The sequence below is a fragment of the Rhipicephalus microplus genome, chromosome 3, assembly GCF_043290135.1.
Source record: "Rhipicephalus microplus isolate Deutch F79 chromosome 3, USDA_Rmic, whole genome shotgun sequence".
NCBI classification, from domain to species: Eukaryota; Metazoa; Arthropoda; class Arachnida; order Ixodida; family Ixodidae; genus Rhipicephalus; species Rhipicephalus microplus.
The window spans coordinates 54306948-54329652 of NC_134702.1; the positions used below are offsets into that span (position 1 = coordinate 54306948).

General features: G+C 48.4%; 1 protein-coding gene across 1 annotated transcript in view; it reads left to right on the forward strand.

The window, feature by feature from the left end:
* LOC119187174 (parathyroid hormone/parathyroid hormone-related peptide receptor) overlaps positions 1-22705 on the forward strand; it is a 236321-nt gene that overhangs the window by 195586 nt on the left and 18030 nt on the right. The window contains 4 exon segments of the mRNA XM_075889590.1: positions 5909-6003; positions 9979-10117; positions 15417-15573; positions 15684-15744. Coding sequence (XP_075745705.1) covers positions 5909-6003; positions 9979-10117; positions 15417-15573; positions 15684-15744 — 452 coding nt within the window.

The following is a 22705-nucleotide window of genomic DNA, read 5'->3' on the forward strand; positions in this document are numbered from 1 at the left end:
CCGCGAAGGCCCATACCGAAAACTTGTGCGGTGTGGTTGCTCCTCTAATGTCCATTATCCCCAAGTTAGTTAGAGTCAGAGGTAAATGAAGAATACGTCTCCCAGAAAAGTGTACTCTTTTCACTGCGTCAATCGCGGTCACCATTTCCACGGTGACCCGCATTCGTTGCTCGATGTTTCGGGGTGACAGTATGGCGACGCTAGCCAAGCCCTCGTCAGAAAATCTGAACGCAGCGGCCTTCAGGAGCAAGGCCGCTGGAACTCAAAGTATGGAAGACCTCTTATCGACGCTTGCACAAAACGTCGAATGCATCAAATCCTCGCTTGAGGATTTAATTCATTCATTTGAGCCAACGCCTGAACACAGTGAACGAGTCTCGCTCGGCATATACCTGTGTTGATGGAAACAGGTGCAGACTACCCAGTGCTTGTTCTCACGGCTGGAGGAAACGTTGTTACAGCACAAAATGAAAAAGCCGTGCGTTAACATTTGTGGTCACCTGCCTCACCCTCCTCGACTGTTCTCGTCTGCTCATCTTCGATATGGACGTCTTCTGAGAGAACAGCGTAATCGTAAATCTCTGCGAGTGAATGGTGATTTTCTCGACGATACGCGCAACAGATATGGACGCCGATAGCTGCTTTAGACCTGCGATGCGTGTTCCTGACGAAAACATGACGCTGCCACAACGACCGGCTACCTTTATAAGTCACTAGTGAAGACCTCCGATATGGGTACGTGGTCGCCAAGAGCAGCACATCACTTTTGCTGCTTAAACCTGGATGCACAGCCTGAAGTCTTTTGCGTGTTTGTGAGGTTCGGTCAAAGATACTTGTCATGAATTTCAACTTTTACAGCTCCACCGCAGCCTATGGAAACCCTGTAGCGGACCTCGCGTAGTCTTTCGCGTCCGATAAAATCAATGATCGCGACAAGCGTCTGTACGACATCGACGGAAATTCCGAGCTTTCGGACGATAAAACGACCACACTTCACAAGATTTCGAAAGAAATTCCTTCACCTCCCCGTCTAGAGCCAGTCGAACGCCCACAAAGTACCAAGTTATTACCGACCTTTTTGTCGCCTCGTGCATCCGACAGCAATCTTACCGTGTTTTTGCTAAAGAACGTAAGGCTGTATACAGACACAAGTAAAGGGCACGCTCGGCGATGGTGTGATTTCATCGTCCAACAGCTCGGGGTCCTCGCCGTTCGTTCTGGTGAAAATTAAAGGCGCGACACTGCTATTCTGCATTGATTATAGGAAACTCGGTAGCGTCACAAAGAAAGTTCACCCGCTTTTACGGGTCGATGATTCTCTAGACAGGTTGCGCCTCGCAAAGCATTTTTTCATCGATCGATTTAAAAAATGGCTGTTGGCAGATAGAGCTTGATGAGCGAGGTCGAGAAAAGACAGCTGCTGTAATTTCAGGTTGGAATTATACATTCAAAGTTCTTCCTTTCGGCCTCTGAACGGCTCCAGCCACTTGCCAGCGTATAATGAATATCGTTTTCGGTGAGTTGAACTTACAAAGCTGCTACGTATACCCCCCCCCCCCCCCCCAAAAAAAAAAAAAAAAACGTAGTTATCTATGGGAACTTCGAACAACATCTGAACTACCTAATAATAATTCTGGATGCCATTTCTTCTGCTGAACTAACGCTGAAACCCCAGAAGTACCATTTTTTCTATGAAGAGCTAAAATTCCTGGAAGATGTGAGTGCGGATGAAGTTTCGCCCGATTAAAAAAAAAACTGTAGCTGTCACCGCCTTTGTTGTTCCGTTTGAGAAAACAGCAGGGTGACGCTTCCTCGGCTTTTGTGATCACTATTGACAATTCATTGCCACCTTCTCGAAGATAGCTGAATCGATCACGCGACTAGGCCGAGATGATGTACTCTTTGCCTGGACAAGCAAGAGGCAGCTTTCACAGAAATACGGCAGCGAATGCAAACAGCCGCTGCTCTTGCTAAGTTTGATGAGGGCGTCATATACTGAAGGGTACGCAGATGCCAACAACATCGGACTTAGCACCTTCCTTGTACAACGACACAGCAGTGTTGAGCATGTCATAGCTTACGACAAGCATACACTCTCTGGAGCCGAGGTCAACTGCTCTACTTCAAACAACGAATGCCACGCAGTCGTCTGGGCAGCGATAAAGTTCCGAGCATACCTGTCCGGCCGTCCCTTCAAAGTGGTGACTGATCACCACTAACTATGCTGGCTAACCAATCTCACATATTCTTCTGACCATTTCGCCTGGAGAAGCGTCCGCTTGCGGGAGTTCGGTGTCACGATCGTCGACAGGTTTGGGCGCGAGCACAAAGATGCCGATGTGCTTTCTCGAGCACGTGAGGGGCATCACTGAAGTTAGAGGATGCCGGTGTCTTTCTCGGAGCACTCAGTGATTATGACTTCATGTCAAGACAGCGAACAGATCACGAATCGCGCCCTGTTATTGATGACTTAGAAAGCCGTAATTCCCACATTCTTCGGCACATTGCTCGCGAGCTGCCATCCTTTTGTCTCAGAAGGGGTGTCCTTTCTGCGCTTGAGGTATACCGACAAAGCCTTCTTCCTCTTCGTCCCTATAGCCGACATGCGTGATGACGTCTTCCTTGCGTGCCATGACAAGCCCACGTCAGGACACTTGGGCTACTAGTGGACTCCTGCCAGTGTGTGTCCCCAGTAATACTTGCCACGACTATTCACTAGCGACGCCGCTACTTGCAATGCTGTTACGAGGACCAGAGTCACGAGATCCCAAACCATAAAACCCGTGGGCCTTCTCCTCCCGATTGCTCCCTCTCGGACATCTTTCGAACATGTGGTAATTGGCCTGCTTGACGTTGGAAACGCTAGTGGCACATTTGCGGTGGCTATAAAAGAAAAACCGCGTGTGAATATGTCACCGCCTGAAGTAAGTCAACATTTCAGCAGTGCAGGTTCTTCAGCGTGGTTGTCGCGCTGTCATTTTGCAAACTCAACACGCGTCTCTCAAAGGTGTGTTCGTGGGCCTTTGTCCTCTTTCGGGCAGGTTCTTTCGTTCCACCTGCAGCATGGAAATTTCCACTCTCGAAGGAAGCAAGGGTACTTACGCAGCACTCTCGTGCTGCTCGTTCCGCTTCTGTCAAATATTGCAAATATAACGACAGGTGATCAACCGGGGCGCTCGCATCATGGCGGCAACGCGGCTGTGATTGGGTACGTTGTGAGCGCGGTGAAATTGAATGCGATATATAGCAGCCACGTGATGATACAACTTTTACTTCTGCGTGCGTGTGTGCATAGTCTGCCGAATAAAGCTGATAGATGAATCGTGACTCTCACTGGCACTTTGTTGTCAGCACTGCTCCTCAACATCGAAAATCACATAATGACAGCGCACTGCTACGTTTATGACGACATCATTGCGTTGTTCTGCTTATCCTGTTGGTTAGGCCAAGAAGTGGCCCAGCCAGAACTTGCGTGTTCTCTTTCAAGTGGCGTTCGTGGAATTGTAACACACGAAAACTATGCAGGCTTGATCACCCCTTCGAAGACGACTGACTATATGCTTGTAAAAGAAAAATAAAACTACGAGAACTGTAGATGTAGGGAACCACATAGTGAGTACCAGCAACCGAAAGAAAAATAGGATGCCCCGGTACTTGGTGCATGCGCAAACAGGAAAATACAAAGTATTCAGAGCATATGCACGGCGTGAATGATGATGAATTGGGAAAAGCGTCCATCTGTCTGTCTGTCTGTCTGTCTGTCTGTCTGTCTGTCTGTCTGTCTGTCTGTCTGTCTGTCTGTCTGTCTGTCTGTCCGTCCGTCCGTCCGTCCGTCCGTCCGTGCGTCCGTCCGTAAACTATACAAAATCGTCCACTATACAAAAATCACTAACGCCATCTAGTGATATTATTTGCAAGGGCATATACACACAACGTCATCGAGTGAGTAAATCTTAAAACTAACTAGAAGTGGCAACATACTGCTATTACTACTACTGCTACTACTACTACTGGTACTACTACTACTACTACTACTACTACTACTACTACTACTACTACTACTACTACTACTACTACTACCACTACTACTACTACTACTACTACAAAGGAGGGAACGACCCACACCCTAAAGAACCTCGCCCCTAATAACACACACACACACACACACACACGCACACACACACGAAAATACTGCACCAAAATCATTCTCGGAGAAGACACAAAAGCACAAGGGCTTCTTTGTATAGTACGGCTTGAGTCGCAGGACAAGCACGGTTTCGGGCCGAATTAAGTTGTCGACGTGAAGACACTATACATTATCCGGAAATACTTCGCAAAATAGGTCACTGACAAATTGGAGAACCTTGTATGGTCAGAAATGACGGCTCAGAAGTTTTTCAGAAACGCCTGGTGGTCGGATTGGAGTTATACTAACACTCGGTCATTGGGGTGCGCGGTGACTCACGTTACGATGGTGAACGTTGTAACATTCTGAAACAGCACCTTGTTCGTGACTGGTGTTTATCGCTATTATTGCACAAAAACCATAGCACCAATCATGCTTCCATCGTGTTGCCTTCGTAAACATGGCGCAAAGGTGGAAATCACCTTGTTTCCTGTGCTGCTTTATTGTACGCAAACGTGATTTATGGCAAAAATCGTCCAGGTTTTCTGCTGTTCGTCCATGTAGATTGACAGAATGTCTCTTATGGAGGCTCTGCGTCGGTCAGTTTGTTTCTGGACAGCAGGTCGTTGTTCATCGGTTATCTATGCCGCTTGGTATGAAAACCCCATCATTTGTGCTGCAAATGGTGTCCCTCTCATCGCGATCACAGACGACGGTGTGCCATGCCGTAGGCCCATGGCTTACATGAAGAACTTCGCAACTTCAGACCCCATGCCACCTCTGTCTCGGCATAACTCGTTTGCACTGTAATATATCTTTCCAATAGATCAGAAAGGGAAGTGCCCTAGTATACCATTTTTTATCTGTGCTGCTATCACGCCCTCCCCACTATCTCCTTGCTATGGCCACCGCATAGCGAGCTCGTAGGAAACTAGTCTTCCAGAGAAGCTCAGGGCATCCTGCATAGCACCATATGTATCATTTCAAAGAGCGTTACCGCTCGCTTTATCGCTGCGTGTGAGCGCTACAACAGTCCCCACAATAGAAAGCTAATACGTAATATATTTCGCGTGTTGTAAAAGAGGTGCGTGTTGAGCGCGACGACCCTTTACGGAACGGGGAACTATATAGTTTGGAGTTGCCGCGGTCGCCCTGACGGCATAAGCGTGCATATCCCAGCCACTACCGCTGACGTGTACTCCGCTTTGCAGAGCTTCTCTCTGTTTTCCAGAGTCTTCCTGTGAAAGTAGCCTCAAGGGATAAAGTGAACTACACTGCAGTTACGGGTGCAATGGCTGCTCGAGCTGTTCGTGCCAAAATCAAGCACGGGAACGGCGCACGTGCTAGCGCTCGCAGCTGTACTGCAGCTGTACGTACACTGCGGCCGGTCGGGTCTGCGCGAGCGGCTCAGTTATGTCGCGACTCCCGGCAACGGGACCTCTTTTTGGCGCGCCACTTATGCAGCACTGGTCTCCCAATAGAGTCAATTTTTTCACTCTATTTTTGATACCGTGAGTATCGGTCGGATTGCAGTTTGAGGCAACGTGTGTTGCCGCTCGTATGCCCGCAATAGTGCTATCGGCGTCGAACGAAACCTCAGCAGTGGTGTAGAGCGCCACCGTCCAGTCATGCGGGATGCGCGCATTTGGGAATGGTGACCACTGGAGTGTGAATACCTGCCGCTATTCGGGTTTTATTCGACGCCGATAGATGCACGCAGTAAGAAAAGTTACGAGTTTTGTGTGATGGAAATTGTGGAACTAATGGCTTCTCTCTCCGCAGCCTCACCTGTCTACCATTAAGCTCATCTCGAAAATTGGCTACAGCGTATCGTTGGCTGGCCTAATCGCTGCGTTCGTGATACTGGCGTCTATCAAGTAAGTCTCCTCTAAGAACCATGTTTTCACTCCACTGCCCGCAAGTGTGTGTTTGATCGGGTAAATGGGAAAAAAGTAGCTAGTAGCTCTGACCGACGAAACGAAAGCTGAGACGGGCATGAAAACGTTTTTGTGTGTGTTTGGACAGCGTATACGCTTCTGAAAATAGCAGCTAATAAGGCTTTCTCAAGTTCGTTAACTCAGACTGACTGTTTTGCATGCGTGGTGCTTTGCATGGCATCACAATTTATAGCAGGAAAGACAATCTTTAGCACATTCATGTAAGCAAAGACGCAGGAAAAAAAGCACGTGCAGCACAGTTATCTATAACAAGGCCATGTAATGTAAGAGAGCAGGAAAAAGTTTTGAAGCTGAGGAGGAGGGAAGAAAGGGAAAGGCTGCCACTGCATTACAAATTAAGGTTTCCTTTCTCGCCATAGACGCCGAGCACGCTGCACGTTTGGAACGCGCTCGCCTATGAACGCTGACGTCGCTGACGGACGTGCCAGTCTCTGCCCCGCACGTCCTACTGCTTTCACGTGGAGTGCAACTGCGCACATTTTACAGCGAGAACAGTTTCGTCTCCGTAAACTAAGTGCGCTATTCTGGACACTGTCTAATTTCTCCATATTGTCAAATTTTGTAATGATGGTGTTTTAAGCCAATCGGAGAGGTCGTAGCAGCTCACTTGGCCAATTGGCATCAATCAATGACGGAATCTGACAACATGGCGGAATTCGACAATGTCCAGAATAGCACCCTAAAGCTCCTTTGCATGTAAATGCGTGCGTTCCTTGCGTTTTCACATCAGACGCAGAGGAAGGGCATTCGGAGAAGTCGATAGACGAGCCGAAGAACGGATTCGCGATACACATCTGCACAACTGCACAGTTACAACTAAATGTCAACGTGTGGGTGGCTTAGGTGCCCTCTAACAAGTGCAGGCATATCTTTTTTTTGCGATCAAACGTAGAGAGTAAATATCAGTATTCGGTTCGATAAAAAAATACAAAAAGAGCATCAATGCCCCATGCTGGATTACAAGGCGCCTGCGAACAATTGGAACACGCTCTCACGCGTTCCCGCGAAAGGTGAAGTCGCAGCTGCTTTGCACTGCACATAAACACTTCGCCTGACGTCGAACGGCCATTCATTCTCCCCGCGTGCGTTTTTCGCGTACATAAAAGGCAAGCCCGTCTAGAAACTCATTCATTTTCATTCTTGGCCAGCCATGGGTAGACCCTGGTAATTAAGGACACCAGAGGAACAGCGTGAATACAGCGCGCTATAAAAGTAACAAGTCCGTCTGCTGAAAATCATCGTGGAAACAATCAACGTCTATACTCGTGGACAACTTTTCTTGGTAAGGAAGGGCAAGCTACGGGGGGCGGAGCTTGTGCACATGTACCACCACGCGAAGTAATCCGGTATCACATGCGTGCCGTACTACTGTGAGAAGTGGTGGATGTGTGCGATCAGTGTATCATATCAACGCAGACGCTGCTTGGCGTTCTGAGTCCGTAAAGGCGCCCCTTTCTCGCGCGTTCAGAAACGCGAAATAGTAACGAATAAATTCGAACAAATATGATTATGTTACCGGTGTGCGCTGTGTTCTTTGTCGGGGAAGTAGATGCCAAAAATGCAAGCAGTATTTTTTTTTTCACTTATCACGTTGGAAAAAAGGAAACATTTGTGGGACTACATTATTTAGCGGAAGGATGCGCGTGATTTGGCTCTGTACATTTCACTGCAATCACCAAGAAAAGTTGTCCTCTGGTATAGACCTTTTCACTCAAGGCTACCTGGATGCCGCAATAGTACTCTCTTGGCTCTTGTTAGTGCGCGTGGCCCCACCCAAAAATGCACTGCCGAGGCTGTGACGTCGGCTTTTGTACTCGCGTGCAACAGCCCAGAATGGAGAAAATCCTCCTCTTCGTAAAAAAGGTCCATAGCACAGCTACCAGAAAGTTATAACCACCACTATTCCTCTATACTAATAATAAAAGATAGCTCGACCACCATCACAAATCGACCACCTCCACACACAGACACATCGTAGTGTTGCATATAGCCTCGCTAGGCAGTCACGTGCGCAGAGTGGCATGGCACCCAATTTTCTTGAACAGGAAACGGGTTAATGCCAAGGTCCACCAAGACTTCAGTGATGTATTTCTGTCACGAATATGACAATCATAAAATGGACGCCAACGGATGAGAATAAAAAAACGGGAAGAAAGAGTTTCACTGCCAGTGATCGAATATTTACGACATCCCGATCCACAATGATAAGCATCCTTCACTCTACCAACTAATGTATACAGAAGCACACGCCCGACACTATATACACAAATTTGTCTTTCACAAATTTCTCTCGCAGGATGCTCTCTGTTGGTAGGCCTAGGCAAGATGGGACGGTGCCACTGTCTGTGATGGGCGCAGTGAAATAATGCGTCATAGTACTAATATTATGGAACGATTCACCGTTGATGCAGTAAAAGCATAGCCTCAGCGATCGCGCGCTATCTCAGAGGTTTCTTTTAGTTCATTTCTCTCATTAGTTCACGAACATACGCGTTGAGAAAGATTTGAAAAAAATACATGAAACGAAGATGATCATGTGCGGGCCGGGTCCCTAGTGAAGCATGCCTGTCCTGCTCCTTCGGAATAAAATATTATAGTTCAGCGCTCAGCCTTCTGTTTACTTCTCTTTTTTTGTCGCTGTCTGTGTAAGTTTTATTCTAACATGCCATACCAACTGGCCTACCAATCCATCGTCGAGAAGATACAAAAAAGTGGTCTTTCTGTTGGTTTCTCAGCGACTAAATGTCGCTTTAGCTTCTTTTTGCACCGAAAAAGTTAAGAACCTTTTAAGTGACTGTTGCTGTGTTTATTTATAAACAAAATGAATGTATTGAGAATAAATTAAGAAAAGGCCTAAGCAATGTGTTCTGCCGGAATCCCATATAATGCGGACAAGTTTGCATTGGATGAACCAGAATTTTTGTAAATGAAACAAAAAAGGCATATTGTGGTCCAGATAAGAGAAAGTTGGCTCGCTGCCCTCTGGGCCACGTGTGAGTGAACCCAGAAATATCCTTACTGTTCTGATGTAAGTAAACAGTTGGGTAATGGTAAACGAGATGTACTCTGTGCAGGAAAGACCATTTCTGACGAAAAGGCATGTATGGCATCTGTATCTGTAGTAAAGATATTTCGTACCTGCGGGGATTTAGATAAGGCATGTAGATTGTGGTGTACACATGGCTCATCCACTCTCACATGACATGACTTTGCATATAAAGCGTGACGTTATAAAATTAAATTCACTGAACGTTGAGCGCCCTCTGTCCCCTCAGCTCATTTTTTTTTTGCTGCAAGTTGAAACAAATATATCTTTTTCAGAGCAATTGAAGTTCGGATTAATGTATGGCTGCTTATACTCGATGAAACTTCAAGAAACACTAAAGAGCAAAACTATTTTTTAACATTCCCGAAAACACCGCTTTTACCGCAGCTCGACGCTTTTAGTGAGCAAGAAAACGCGCCAGAAAAAAATGCAGATGGAGACGCCACCTTCAGATTCCCTCAACAAACCTCGTGACATCATAAATTTTGACAGCGTCTAATGGGTCCCACGTAGCTTCTCATCAATAAAACTGAATTACATTGTCATCTGTAAGTGCGATAGACCTATCACACGAAGCTTCAGAAAAAAATCATTCAGCCAATGTTACGAAAATACCATAAATACATAATGAAATATCCTACGTCACGCGTGAAGTTTCCGGCGCGAAATTTAAAAATGAAACATGAACATTAATTTTCTCCACTAATAATCAACTTATAATTGCGAAACATGTGGCATTAGATTTCTTAGGGTGCAGTTTGTCGATCTAAACCGAGTCATTATTGTGTCTTTTTAACGAGACGGATACTGCAACAAGCGCTTTGAAAACTTTTTCTCCAACCTTCCAGGCGGCTGCGCTGCCCACGTAACAGCCTGCACATGCATCTATTCGTGTCCTTCATCCTGCGGGCGCTCGCTTTCCTCCTCAAGGACGCACTGTTCATTGAGGGCGTCGGACTGACTGGAAACGTCGACTTCACCAAAGAGGTGAGGAAAAACTTTATCAGACTTATGCGGTGCACATTTCCGTGACATGTACGGCTGTTTTAAGACTCATTTGGTGCACATTTTCGTGACATGTATGGCTATTTTAAGACTTATGTGGCGCACATTCCCATGACATGTACGGCTATTTTAAGACTTATCTGGCGCACATTCCCATGACATGTACGGCTGTTTAAGACATCTGGTTCACATTCCTGTGACATGTACGACTGTTTTAAGACTTCCCTTGTCATGTACGGCTGTTTTAAGACTTATCCGGTGCATAATCCCGTGGCATGTGCGGCTGTTTTAAGGCTTATCCAGTGCACATTCTCGTGACATGTAGGGCTGTTTTAGGACTTATTCGGTGCGCCTTCCCGGACATGTAAGGCCGTTTTTGGACTTATCCGGTGCACATTCTTGTGACACGTACGGCTGTTTTAGCACTTATCCAGTGCCCATTCCCGTGACATGTACGGTTGTTTTAAGACTTATCTGGTGCATCTTCTCGTGACATATACAACTGCTTTAGGAGTTATCTGGTGCACATTTCCGTGACATGCACAACTGTTTTAAGACTTATCCGGTGCACATTCCCGTGACATGTACGGATTTTTTAAGACTTATTCAGTGCACACTTCTGTGACATGTACGGCTGTTTTAGGAGTTATCCGGTGCAAATTCCCGTGACATGCACGACTTTAAGACCTATCTGGTCACATTCTCGTAACATGTACGGCTGTTTTAATGTGTCACCCTCTGTAATTCGACATCGAAGGCCTGCTGTCAAAACAGCTTACCTGTGATGGATCCACGGTTGTAATACCAAAAGGACAGAGTGTTCTTATTACGACATGAATTACGTGGACATGCCATGCGTATTTTGTTTGTGGCACAAGCTTCGTCAGGCATTATTGGCCATCTCCCATGACCACCCTGGCTTGAGCCGTTTCGACGTTAAACTGTGTCATAAATTAGAGTTATGGCATTTCATTATATAAATCATTGTACATGACGATCACATCTAAAAGAACCCGTCAAACAGGACTCGTGGTATCTAATGGATCATATCTTAACCACGCACCTATTTGACTTGGACGGAATACACTGATAATTCAAACCAATGCGTAACACTCTGGCCGAAGCACCCGACGTGGTGGTCTAGTAAAAAGAACGAAAAGACGCGGTGGTTTAGTGGATATGGCACTCAACTGCTGACACGCAGGTCACACGATCGAATCCCGGCTGCAGTAGCCACATTTTCGGAGGAGGCGAAAGTGCTCGAGGCCCCTGTTCTTTGATTTAAATGCATGTCAAGAAATTCTGTATGGCAAAAATTTCTGGAAGATTCTACTACAGCGTCTCTCATATTTTGCGTCTTTTTTTGTTTATTTTTTTAAAATAGAACCACTATAAATATTATACACGAGGTACGGAGCAAGAAGTTCGCACACAGCACTGTGTATGTTGCTTCCTGTAGTATTATATTTATTGATAATTATGTAATTATCATTCTGACTAGCACTGTTTGGGTCATTATGCAAATAATACAGGCATAACAAGAAATAAGAGACTTCGTAAACAGATGCAAGGAAGCGTCATCTCCTTAATTCTTAACACTAAGGCAGACTTTACCTGCAAAGACCTCTGTATAGACCATCATTTCTCAACTACTCTCACCGACTTTATTAAGAGCGACAGCCAAAATGTCCGGCGTCATCTAAAAGTACAAAAAATTTACACCGCGAGGTAAGTACCTTGCCCAAGCCTTCCTTACAACATTCATCCATATCACCTGAATCACCTTAATTTGTCATGTGGCCTTTTACTGCGAGAGTCGTAAATAGATCAGAACTATATAGTCGTTTTGGCAACGTATTTTTCTGACTCCACCTTCGCCCTTGCCGCTGTCGGTAACCACTCTCGTGCCGGAATAAGAAAACACAAAATACAAAAACTTCAGAACACAATGCGACTTGAACCCAGGCACCTTGAGTGTCAGTCCAATACTCAACCACTCAGTCACGCCGGTGCTTGAATTCCTGTTGCAAGCTCACCCTAAGGGCAGGTTTTATGTCGGAAAAATAATCGCGGTATTATGACTAATAAAGACTTTTGAACAGCAAATGGACAACCAGGCGTCACACAATGCAAGTTTTCATAACAAGTGGGTCGTCGAAAGCACCAACCTATTACAAAATACTCTGGCATAATTATTCATCGTTGTCAACCGCAGCTTCGAAAATTGCACTAAACTCCTTGCAAGTGTCTATCGGGTACCACTCTTCTCCTAAGAATGACAACGAATGGCATAGTGAATGCCATTCTTCCACGTTGTCACCGGTATTTCTGTTGTGCTGTAGAAAGATTCTTATTCGCATGAAGGAGGTTTTGATTGCAAATCTCTCAAGCATTAAAATTTAATTCCTTCAAACTATTTTATAATTCATTAGACTTACAAGTAATATGTGATCCCGTCTATATATTTACTCGTTTCTTGGTCAATCCCCCCGAGTGGGTGTGAGCCATGTATTTAAGTGATCATCATCATCATCACACTATTGTCATCATCATCACAGACGTCTTCCTATATAGTGCACAAAAATTGTGATCATTTATGGCGTAGTGGGTGCCCTGCAAGTGTGCTTGAAGCAGTTACCGAAAGAGTAGAAAGGTCGCTCTTACAGAGCTTTTGCTGTGACTGTTCTGTACGTTCGGCGTTGGCCTGGTGGTTTTTGTGCCTAAATATAGCTTTTGGACGCCCGCGTGGCAGGCAAGCGCTCTGCCTGTTTGCACTCGTCCTGCGAGAAATTATGGCCGGGCCAGTGGGAGACCTGACGCGCCTTGGGTTTCTCTATAGTGAAGCAATGGCGTGATTTTTCCCCGCCCTCTTCTCGATTAGCCCCGGCAACGCGCTTTCACTAGCAATGGTGCGTTGCTGGAGGAAATTGCGGAGGCCACATGCAAGCTCGCTATCAGCACTCGCTGGTGTGATGAGGCAGTACGTTACTTTTCCGATTCCAAATAGCGGCATCGCTTCCCGCCAACCAAGGCCATCGTAAAAAAGAGAATGTGTGAGAGATATAAGGCGCGCTAAAGAAGCTACGCGCACGCGCGTTGGTAGCGCCATGCTTAAAGCAAAGAGAGGTAGTGGGTTAGACTGTGAGGTCATTGAAATCGGTGAAACATTTTCTTCTAGTTTTTTTGGTATCTGTTCTTGTGTGTTTTTCACCAAAGTCACGTGTGCTAAGGAAATGATGTCAGTGAAGTGTCTTGGTGGATCCCGGCATAAAACATTTTTGTGGCAAAATGAATATCGGCGCAAAACACTTTCGGGGTGAAATAAATATCGGAGGCGCTACAATGCAATTGAAGTTAGGTATTGGTGATTATACAATGTTCTTGATGTTGAAACTCGCCAAACATCTCCTAGGATTAAAGAGTGATAGATTCTAGAAGCTCTAGAACAATTTCAAGAGTACTCACGGAATGGTCTCACTATTGCTTTGTATTGTCTCATGAAGCGAGTGCAGCACATCTTTTTAGAGGACGCCAGTACGAGTGGAGTTGCGGGGGTTTGTCGCACGTGGTTCTCCCCTTCTTTTTCGCTTACATGGGTAAGGGGTCGGATGGCAAGAGACAAAAACTGCATCCATACATCAGTGCACCTCATGACCTTCAGCCCTATCTTTTTCTTTTCTTTTTAACGTCGAGGTTCCTTTCAGTGTGACAAGTGGGCTGGTTTAGTCATATATTCTATGTATTTCTAGCACAAGAGAGTGCAGCACGGGGACGTCGCATTGAAGAAAAACTTTTTATCAAAAGACCTCAGTAAAGGCCCGTACGTTTTGTAAGCGCGAAAAACACGTACGTAAGACGAGCTAAGGGCACTGGACAAGCGCTACTTTCGATTAAAATTTTAATAGAAGGAAACACCAAATATATAGGTGTAGTCACCAGAAATAAAAAGCATGAAAACTAGACAAAATAAACAGAACAATCGAATAAAACGTCATACTGCCACTATATGAAGAGTTCATTCACACCAACACGTGTCCAGAGCGTATGCGCCGACAACGGTCTAAGTGAAGACCTTGTTAGACATCCCGCCATTACCGTCTGCAAAAGTGCCAAGGAGTGCATTATACGCGACTGCCTCATGAGTACCCTCCAAAAAGTGAAGTTCGTTACTTGCCAGGGCAATCTACGGCGCACTAAGCACAATTAAATTGTTCCTCTTCACCTCAGTGGCCTCGGCAATTAATGTAGAGTCAATGTATGAGTTCTGATATAACACCACGTTGTTATCTAGAGATGGTTCGCACCCAGATTCTCGACCTCATTACGATACTTGCTTGGACGGACATCAATACAGCGTTCCGTCTGCCCGACATGAACTAGGCTACAGGAAAAGGTGCATACTAAGGTGCGTAAATAAGCAGATGGGCATCTGTGCACTGCACCGTCGAGAATGTGGGTGCGAACCATTTCTAGATAACAGCGTGGCGTTTTATCGGTACTCAGCCATCGTCTCTGGATTAATTTTTGAGGCCGCTGAGATAACGAGGGATGATTTAATTGTGGTTAGCACTCCTTCGATTGTCTTGACAAGCAAGCAACTCTAACCCCCGTATTCTAGAACATCCCTTTACTCGACGCTTCACCTTCACTTGAGAAAGCCGATGGGAGCGCCGTCTCTAGGCACGGCAAGTCACTGCATATCAGTAATAATCTGCAGCGATTCTTGAGTAGCGTAGTGTCATTTTTAGTCGAGCGGTGGCGCAGCGCTCAGCTCTGTCAAGTGAAGGGTGGAAATCGAGTTGAGGAGTGATTGTGGATACCGGGGTAACACCACCTAAAAAAACTTTGTGGCAGTGGGTGTTTCGCTTGGTTCGCGACGCCTGTCGTGCACAGAGTCTATACTTAATAAGATTTTGTAGTTGGGTGAGTTCTTGACTACATAGCATGTCGGTTTTCGCGCTAAGGAAGACAAACGCATGAGAGAAGACAGTATACGAGTAGCACTCGAAGTGGTACGAACTGGAGTAGCACTCGAGCGCTGCTTTGTGACAATACGCAACGAATTCTACATTGCTACAACTACGGATTGCCAAACACTTAACAAAGTTGACGTTGCCCGAACATGAAACTGCGCTCAGAATCGTCGGTGAAGTTTAGGCTCACATATTCGTAGGCGCCTCAACTCATCACCATAATCTGACTGCAGGGCCGTTGGATATGTCGATTGTAGCTCTCGATGTGACCACTTGTGCTGGCGCTGATACCATGTGCTTGCGTGCAGAACGTGGACTGTAAGGTGTTCACCAGCTTCTGGCATTACGTGCTCATGGCCAACTACTGCTGGATTCTCATGGAGGGCCTCTATCTGCACAGCCTTGTGTTTCTCGCCTTCTTCACGGACAGCTCCAGCATACTGCGCTACGTAGCCCTCGGATGGGGTGCGTGCCAAGTTTTTCTCTAGCTATCTTATTTTTATTTATTGAGTGACTGCTACTTTACGTAAGTATTTATATTTCATTTACACGAATCCTGTGCTTCTATACTTCAGGTCTTCCAGTCCTGTTCATTGTTCCTTGGGTTGTTGTGAGAGCGACACTGGATGACACTCTGTGAGTAATGTTCTGAATTGTTCCATGCCCTAGCATCATTCTGAAATGTGTGTCACATCACCATTTTTTATGCTCAAGAAGGATTGCTTTTATGCAGTTTGGTTCAAGATTAATGCTAGGCAACCTATCTCATACAGTCACACAGACTTATTCACGTAGCGCAATAACTTGACGAAAGACAAGGGGAGGAATGAATACGAAAGCTAAACTTTAAGATTGTTCTCTGAAGCAAATAAATTTCTTCGTCACGTGTGCAACAAACGTCATCAATCATATACATCTGTCTACTGATGTTTGGAATCTATATCATTGTTTGACGTCGATACACCCACGTAGACAACTATAGTCTAAACGTGGCTCCATCCACGCTGGTGAAATCATGATCACAGTTAAACATGAAGACTATTCCGTGAAGGTGAACCACCATCGTTATTTACCATTTGAGGTAGCTGAAGTAGTTAACATACACTTGGACACAGCACATCGCGAATGATGGTAAAGGTGACATCTACAAGCAAATAATAAAACCCTTTACTCGATATCCACTGATTCAAAGTGTCGTCACTAGACGGCAGGAGCACCTGTGTGTGTGTGTGTGTGTGTGTGCTCCCCAGTAATAAGGTACTTACGCCTGTGCTCGAGCATATGCCACGCAGGGCCTCAAGAACGCGACAGGCAGAGTTCCTAGCTTGAAGGAGGGAAATCGAGCGTTCGGCTTCGCGCTGGCATGTCTCTCTACCAAAGCTCTTACTGCACAACATTCGATTGTAGACATCTTTGACGTTCTGTGCCGGTTAATGGAATGAAAAAACTTTATTTCAGTCCTGCAGGACGCACTTAGCGCGTAGCGAGCGTCTCCCACGTAGGGACCGACAGGGAGTACCTGGCGGCCGCTTTGTGGGCCTGCTGGACGGCCCATTGCTGGTCGGCGAGAAGTGAGCTCCTGAGGGACCTCTCCCACTTGCTTGAAGTAGAGTCGGGAGGAGTTGTTCCACACTCCCAGAGCATGTGTGCGAGTGTCGCTGTGTGTCCACATGATGGGCATGTGTCGCTGGGGTATGCATCGGGATAATAAACGTGAAGCGTCGCAAGGTTTGGGTACGTGTGTGTCTGTAATAGGCGTAGGGTTAATGCCTGCGGTCGGTTAAGTTTCGGATGTGGGGGTGTAAAAATGCGGCGTTCCAAGTAAAAGTGCTTTGTGATTTCATTGTACGTAATTGGTGCATCCCGATTGGTATCTAACCCAGCAAGATGAGGTTGCCCTGTGGCAGTGCGGTCAGTAAGTGCGCGCGCCGCATCATGGGCGATCTCGTTGAGGTTGGATAGGGCACCCGGCACCTGGCCGAGATGGGCGGGGAACCAGATGACAGTGTGGTGCTTCAGGGCAATCGGGTCCGCATTGCGCAGGATACGTAACGCCTGGTCGGAGATGACTCCGCGTTCGAAGGCTTTGATGGCCGGCCTGGAGTCACTGTAGATGAATTCCCGTTTGCTGTCGAGCATAGCTATAGCTATAGCTACTTGTTCCGCTACTTCGGGTTTTCGGGTGAGGATTGTGGCTGAGTTAAGAGTCTGCTGCGCGGATGATACCGCGACCGCGACGAAGGCTTGGTTGTTGCGGTAGGCAGCGGCGTCCATGAACGAGACGTTGTCCGCTTCCGTGTCTATGCGCTTCAGAATTGCGGTCGCCCGCGCAAGGCGCCTGCCTCTGTTGTATTCGGGGTGTACATTTCGTGGTATGGCAGCGATCGTGATAAGATCGCGGATTTCACGGGGAATTAGAGTCAACTCTGGGGGGTCCCTGGCCCTCGAGGAGAAGAAGCCGAGCTCGCGCAGAATATGGCGGCCCGCCTTGGTGGTAGTGAGTCGGGTCAATTGCACACGTTCCTGAGCTTCGGCGATCTCTTCTAGCGTGTTATGTACGCCAAGCCCGGGGAGATTGTACGTTGGAGTGGTGATAGGGAGGCCAAGGGCTCGTTTGACCACCTTGCGAATAAGCGCATTGAGTTGATCGCGCTCAGCACGCAGCCACTTGTGGATAGCGGCAACGTAGGTAAAATGGCACAAAACAAACGCGTGTACGAGACGCAGCAGGTTGTCTTCTTTGAGACCATGGTGCCTGTTGGCTACTCTACGAACGAGTCGTATGGCATTCTCAGTCTTAGTCCTGAGCTTGTGCACTGTTTGGGTGTTGGTTCCGCGGGACTCGATGATCATGCCGAGGACCTTGATGGTGTCTACCCTGGGTATAGTACGACCATCTCTGGTGTGGAGGGTGATATTGCGTTCTGCCGGAGGTTTCCACCCTTTGGGCTTGGCACCCCGGCGTTTGGGCAAATATATCAACAGCTCCGACTTCGCAGGTGAGCACCTGAGACCGGTGTGGTCGAGGTAAGACTCGGTGGTGTCGATAGCCTCTTGCAGGGCGGACTCAATGAAGCCATCCGACCCTGTGGAGCACCATATGGTTACATCATCCGCATAGATAGTGTGATTTAGCCCGTCTATTTTTGAAAGTCGTTCGGAAAGCCCGATCATCACGAGGTTGAAGAGCGTGGGTGAGAGGACGGATCCCTGAGGAGTGCCCCGCTGCCCGAGCTCCACTTCTTCCGACACTAGGTCTCCTACGCGGAGGACGGCTCTGCGTCGAGTGAGAAAAGAGCGGATAAAGTAGTAAAATCGATGACCTAGGCCGAGGCCTGCGATCGCTTTCAAGATTGACGAGTGCGTTATTGTATCAAAGGCCTTTTCTAAATCGAGACCGAGTATTGCACGAGTGTCCCGAGTGTTCCCGCCATCCAGAATTTGATGCTTTAGGAGTAACATGGCGTCTTGTGTGGATAACCCTGGTCGGAAGCCAATCACGTGGTGCGGGATGTAGTCGTTATCTTCGAGGTATCGACCAACCCTGTTGAGGACGACGTGCTCAGCCACTTTGCCCACACACGACGTGAGAGATATGGGGCGTAGGTTATCTAGGCTCGGCGCCTATCCCGGTTTGGGTATGAGAACCGTGTGAGCTAGTTTCCAAGCATCGGGTATCTCACCCTTTTTCCATATCTCGTTGATAGCGTCAGTGAGGTAAGTGACGGAGGAATCGTCCAGGTTGCGTAGGAGCTTGTTGGTGATGCCATCGGGGCCAGGGGCTGAGCGGCCATTGAGCTCATGGAGAGCTCGGCGCACATCTTCAATAGAGAAGTCGGCGTCTAAGTTGGTGTTGTCGCTGCCAGAGTAATCAGGGTGAGGGGTCACAGGGCCCGTGGGAAGCGGGAGATATTTTTCCACGAGGCTCTTGACAACATTTTCCGGTGACACTGTCCGTTTAGCCTGATGAAGTATCTCCACGATCGAATGACGCTGATTTGTGCGGGTGTTGGTTTCATTGAGGAGGTGTTTGAGTAAGTTCCACGTTTTGCCATTTCGGACCTGACCATCAATCGAATTACAAATTTCGTCCCACTGCTGTTTTGAAAGGATGCGGCAGTGATCCATCATGGTCTTGTTCAGCTGAGATATGCGTTTGCGTAACCTCCGATTAAGGCGCTGGCCCTTCCACTGGGCCAATAGAGACTGTTTGGCCTCTAGTAGGTGGGCGAGACGACTGTCCATCTTTTCGGTTGGAAGGTCTGTGCTGATAGTTTTCGTTGCCTTTTTTACATCAGCTTTCAGCTGGGCCGTCCACGTCTCGAGGCTCGGTGGGGTATCAGGAGGAGGTCGTTCTGCGCGGGTCTTACGAAGGAGGTCCCAGTCAACCCACGTGTACGACTTGGTCTTCCTGCTTACTGTGGGGAGGTGTACAGCCAATATGAAGTGGTCGCTACCGAGATCTACCGCGAGGTTGGACCAGCGGGCGTCGGAGATATTCTTGACGAAGCATAGATCCGGCGTAGTATCTCTTTGCGTGGACGTACCAGTGCGAGTGGGGAAGGCCTTGTCCGTAATCAGAATAAGGCCCATGTCATTCGCATTTTTCCAAAGCTCGTTACTTTTGGGTGTGTCGTACGTGTAGCCCCAGGCGCTATGCGCAGCGTTAAAATCGCCTGCAATCACTAGCGGGTTAGGCCCCGCGAGCCGGACAGCTTTCTGGAACAAGCGTGTGAATCTTTGTCTATGGTGGCTGGGGCTACTGTATACATTGAGCATGTATACGCTTTGTTGTGATACGTTGCCAGGGAGAATTTCGACCATAACGTGCTCAATTTCGGGCACATTGAGACTGTGCGCTGTGCAGGTAATCTTGTTAGCGACCAGGGTGGCGATACCGCGTCTTCCCGAGGGGCCGGGCAACCACTGGTATCTGGAAAACGTGGTGGTTGGTACTAAAGTCTCTTGTAATAGCATGATGCGAGGTTTGGCTTCGTGGCTATGGAGGTATTGCTGCAGGAAAGCTTTCTTGTGGGTGAAGCTCCTGCAGTTCCATTGCCAGATTCGCAACTCGTCAATTGGCCTGGCCATCTTGAAGCATTTAGGAGTTGGCCTCAGCACCCGGCGGGTGCATAAGGGCCGCGTGATGCGGTGGACTGGGCACGACTGTACGTTGCGACAACGGCTTATCCGCGGCAACGGCAGGGGCGACGACGTGATCAAGATATTGCTCCACTTGGCCCAAACGATTACCGTGTACCGCGAGAGTAGACTGCACGAGAGCCATGCTTTCGCCAAGAAAGCGAAGGCTTTCCTTAATCGCCGATAGCGTGCTCTTAATGTCGTCTAACTCTGCCTTTAAAGCTGGCTGGTCGTGGGCGACCGCGCGTTTCTTGGGTGCGCTCTCGCCGTCGTCGCTACCGGCGCCTACCGGTTGCGGCTGCAACGGAGTGTCTGCGTTGTCGTCGTTGTCGGTTGTGGGCATAGCAGCGCGTGCGTTTCTGTCAGTTTTTAGTTCGGCAATTGCGACTGTGAGTTTACGTATTGTTTCTTTCATCATCGCATTTTCGTGCTTTAAGATCGCTATCTCAGATGTGTTGTGTGTATCATGCTCTGGGAGTGAACCCGACCCTACCTGTGATGTAGTGTTTCCTTTTCTCCGGACGGCGTCCGCCCAAGTGAGAGGTCCCCGCTTATTCTTGTTGGCGATGGTGGTGCCGATGGGCTAGGCGATCGTTGACGCGAGACCACGGTGAGACTGGGGTGAGACCTGGAACCAGCATGAGGCCCGGAACCAGAGTGGGAGCCGGAGCGTGACCCGGGCCGGGAACCTGAGCGGGAACCGTGACGTGAACCAGAACGAGACCTGGAGTAGCCTCGCGATATAGATCTGGTTAGGGTCCCACTTCGCGTGCCGCGGGAGTGGGTCCGAGGGTGGCTCCGGGACCTCGATACACTTACGGTGCGGTTCCTGGGACGACTCCGGGATCGGGACCGGGATCGGCTGCCATCGGATCGACCATCTGTAGAAAGCTTCGAGGCCTGGTCGTCGTCAGCGGTTGCGTAGAACTCGTTCATTGCTTCGTAACTGTTGTGTCGCGTCGAGTGTGCTCGCTCCCATCGTCGTCGGCGCACCACGTATGGAATGTGGTAGCATTCTTTACATTCCCTGTCGGCAGTGAGGTGGGCTCCTCCGCAAAGCTTGCATGTTGGTGTGCAGCGGTGTTCTTTTTCGGGGTTCGGCACGCTGCAGCCTCTGCAGATAACGTCTCCAGGGTTCGGGCACACGTCCGCTCGATGGCCGAGCCGACCGCAGGCGTAGCAAATATCTATCTGTCTACGGTATAGTGTACGTTGAAGTAGCACCGATCCGTATCGCACAAAATTGGGCACACGATGTCCATCGAAGGCCACGATCACTGCAGTGGTACTTCCGATGCGCTTGGCAGCCAAGGCTAGTGGATTGCGGTCGTTGACAATCTTCGCATTAATGTCGTGCCGCTTAGTGCAGCAGTTTTATTAGACGGGGCTGTCGCACCCGAAGCAGTGGGTGGCAAATAAAAACCGTTGGTGCATGTGGAAGCTGGACCGTTCTGGCGATGAGGTGTCACACGCTAACATGACGCGAACGGGAAGTGCGCACAGCGCCGTCACCAAACCGAATCACCGCAAACGGCGCATTGAACCGACTGTGCATTTCCCACAACGATGCACCCACTGCCCCAAAACCATTCGTTGCGCTTGTAGCGGCGATGGAAGAGAGACGTGAGACGGCGTCGAAGGCGGCCGACGGGGCCGTGCTGATCTCACCACTTTATTCCACGCCTGAAGAGGAGCCGCGGTGGCTGTCCACGTCCGGCGCGCCAGGTGCGTGAGCTCGTTCTAATCCTCGCGCAGCTCGAGCTAGCCTCAGCTGCGCGAGAGGCGCGGCGCGGTGATTGAGAAATGATGATGGTGATGATGGCACTACAGGGCTCCCCCCCCCCCCTAGCGCTTTGTGCGATTTGAAGGCATATGAAAAAAAAGAAAGATAGTGACAAAAGCTATATACATGAACGACAATCCATAAAGGGTTGATTTGGAAAGTCCAGGTTGTCGGCAGCAGGAACGACTTCAAGAACCTCGTCGGATCTGTGACCGGGTGGGAGACTCACTGCGCTAGTGGCCGGACCCAAGGTGGAGTGAGACGTTGTCGGGGAAGTTAGGTTGCGGTCAGATGAGAGCTTCGGGCCGGAGGGTCCAGCACGCTGCGACGCAGGTAAAACCTGAAAGTCGCGGGTAAACGGCAGCGGGTGGTAGGTGAGGCCATAGCTGGCAAGCACCGCAGAGCAGAGGTCATCGTAAGGCTGCTGGCTGGAGGTTGAAGTGCCAGAGAGATGACGCAACTCTACCGGAAGGGCGTCTTGAAGAATGGCGTGCATCAGCGGCTGGTCCGTGACGCCATTCAGCGCAAGAACGGCATCGAGCTGCATGAACCATACCTTGGGTAGGTCGATTGGAACGGCGGCACTGGCGGGCAGAGTTGCGGGAACATGGCAGCGGGCCGTTCGGCGAAGGGCGTGTTCTCCGGGTCACCAATGTAGCGGCGATGGAAGAG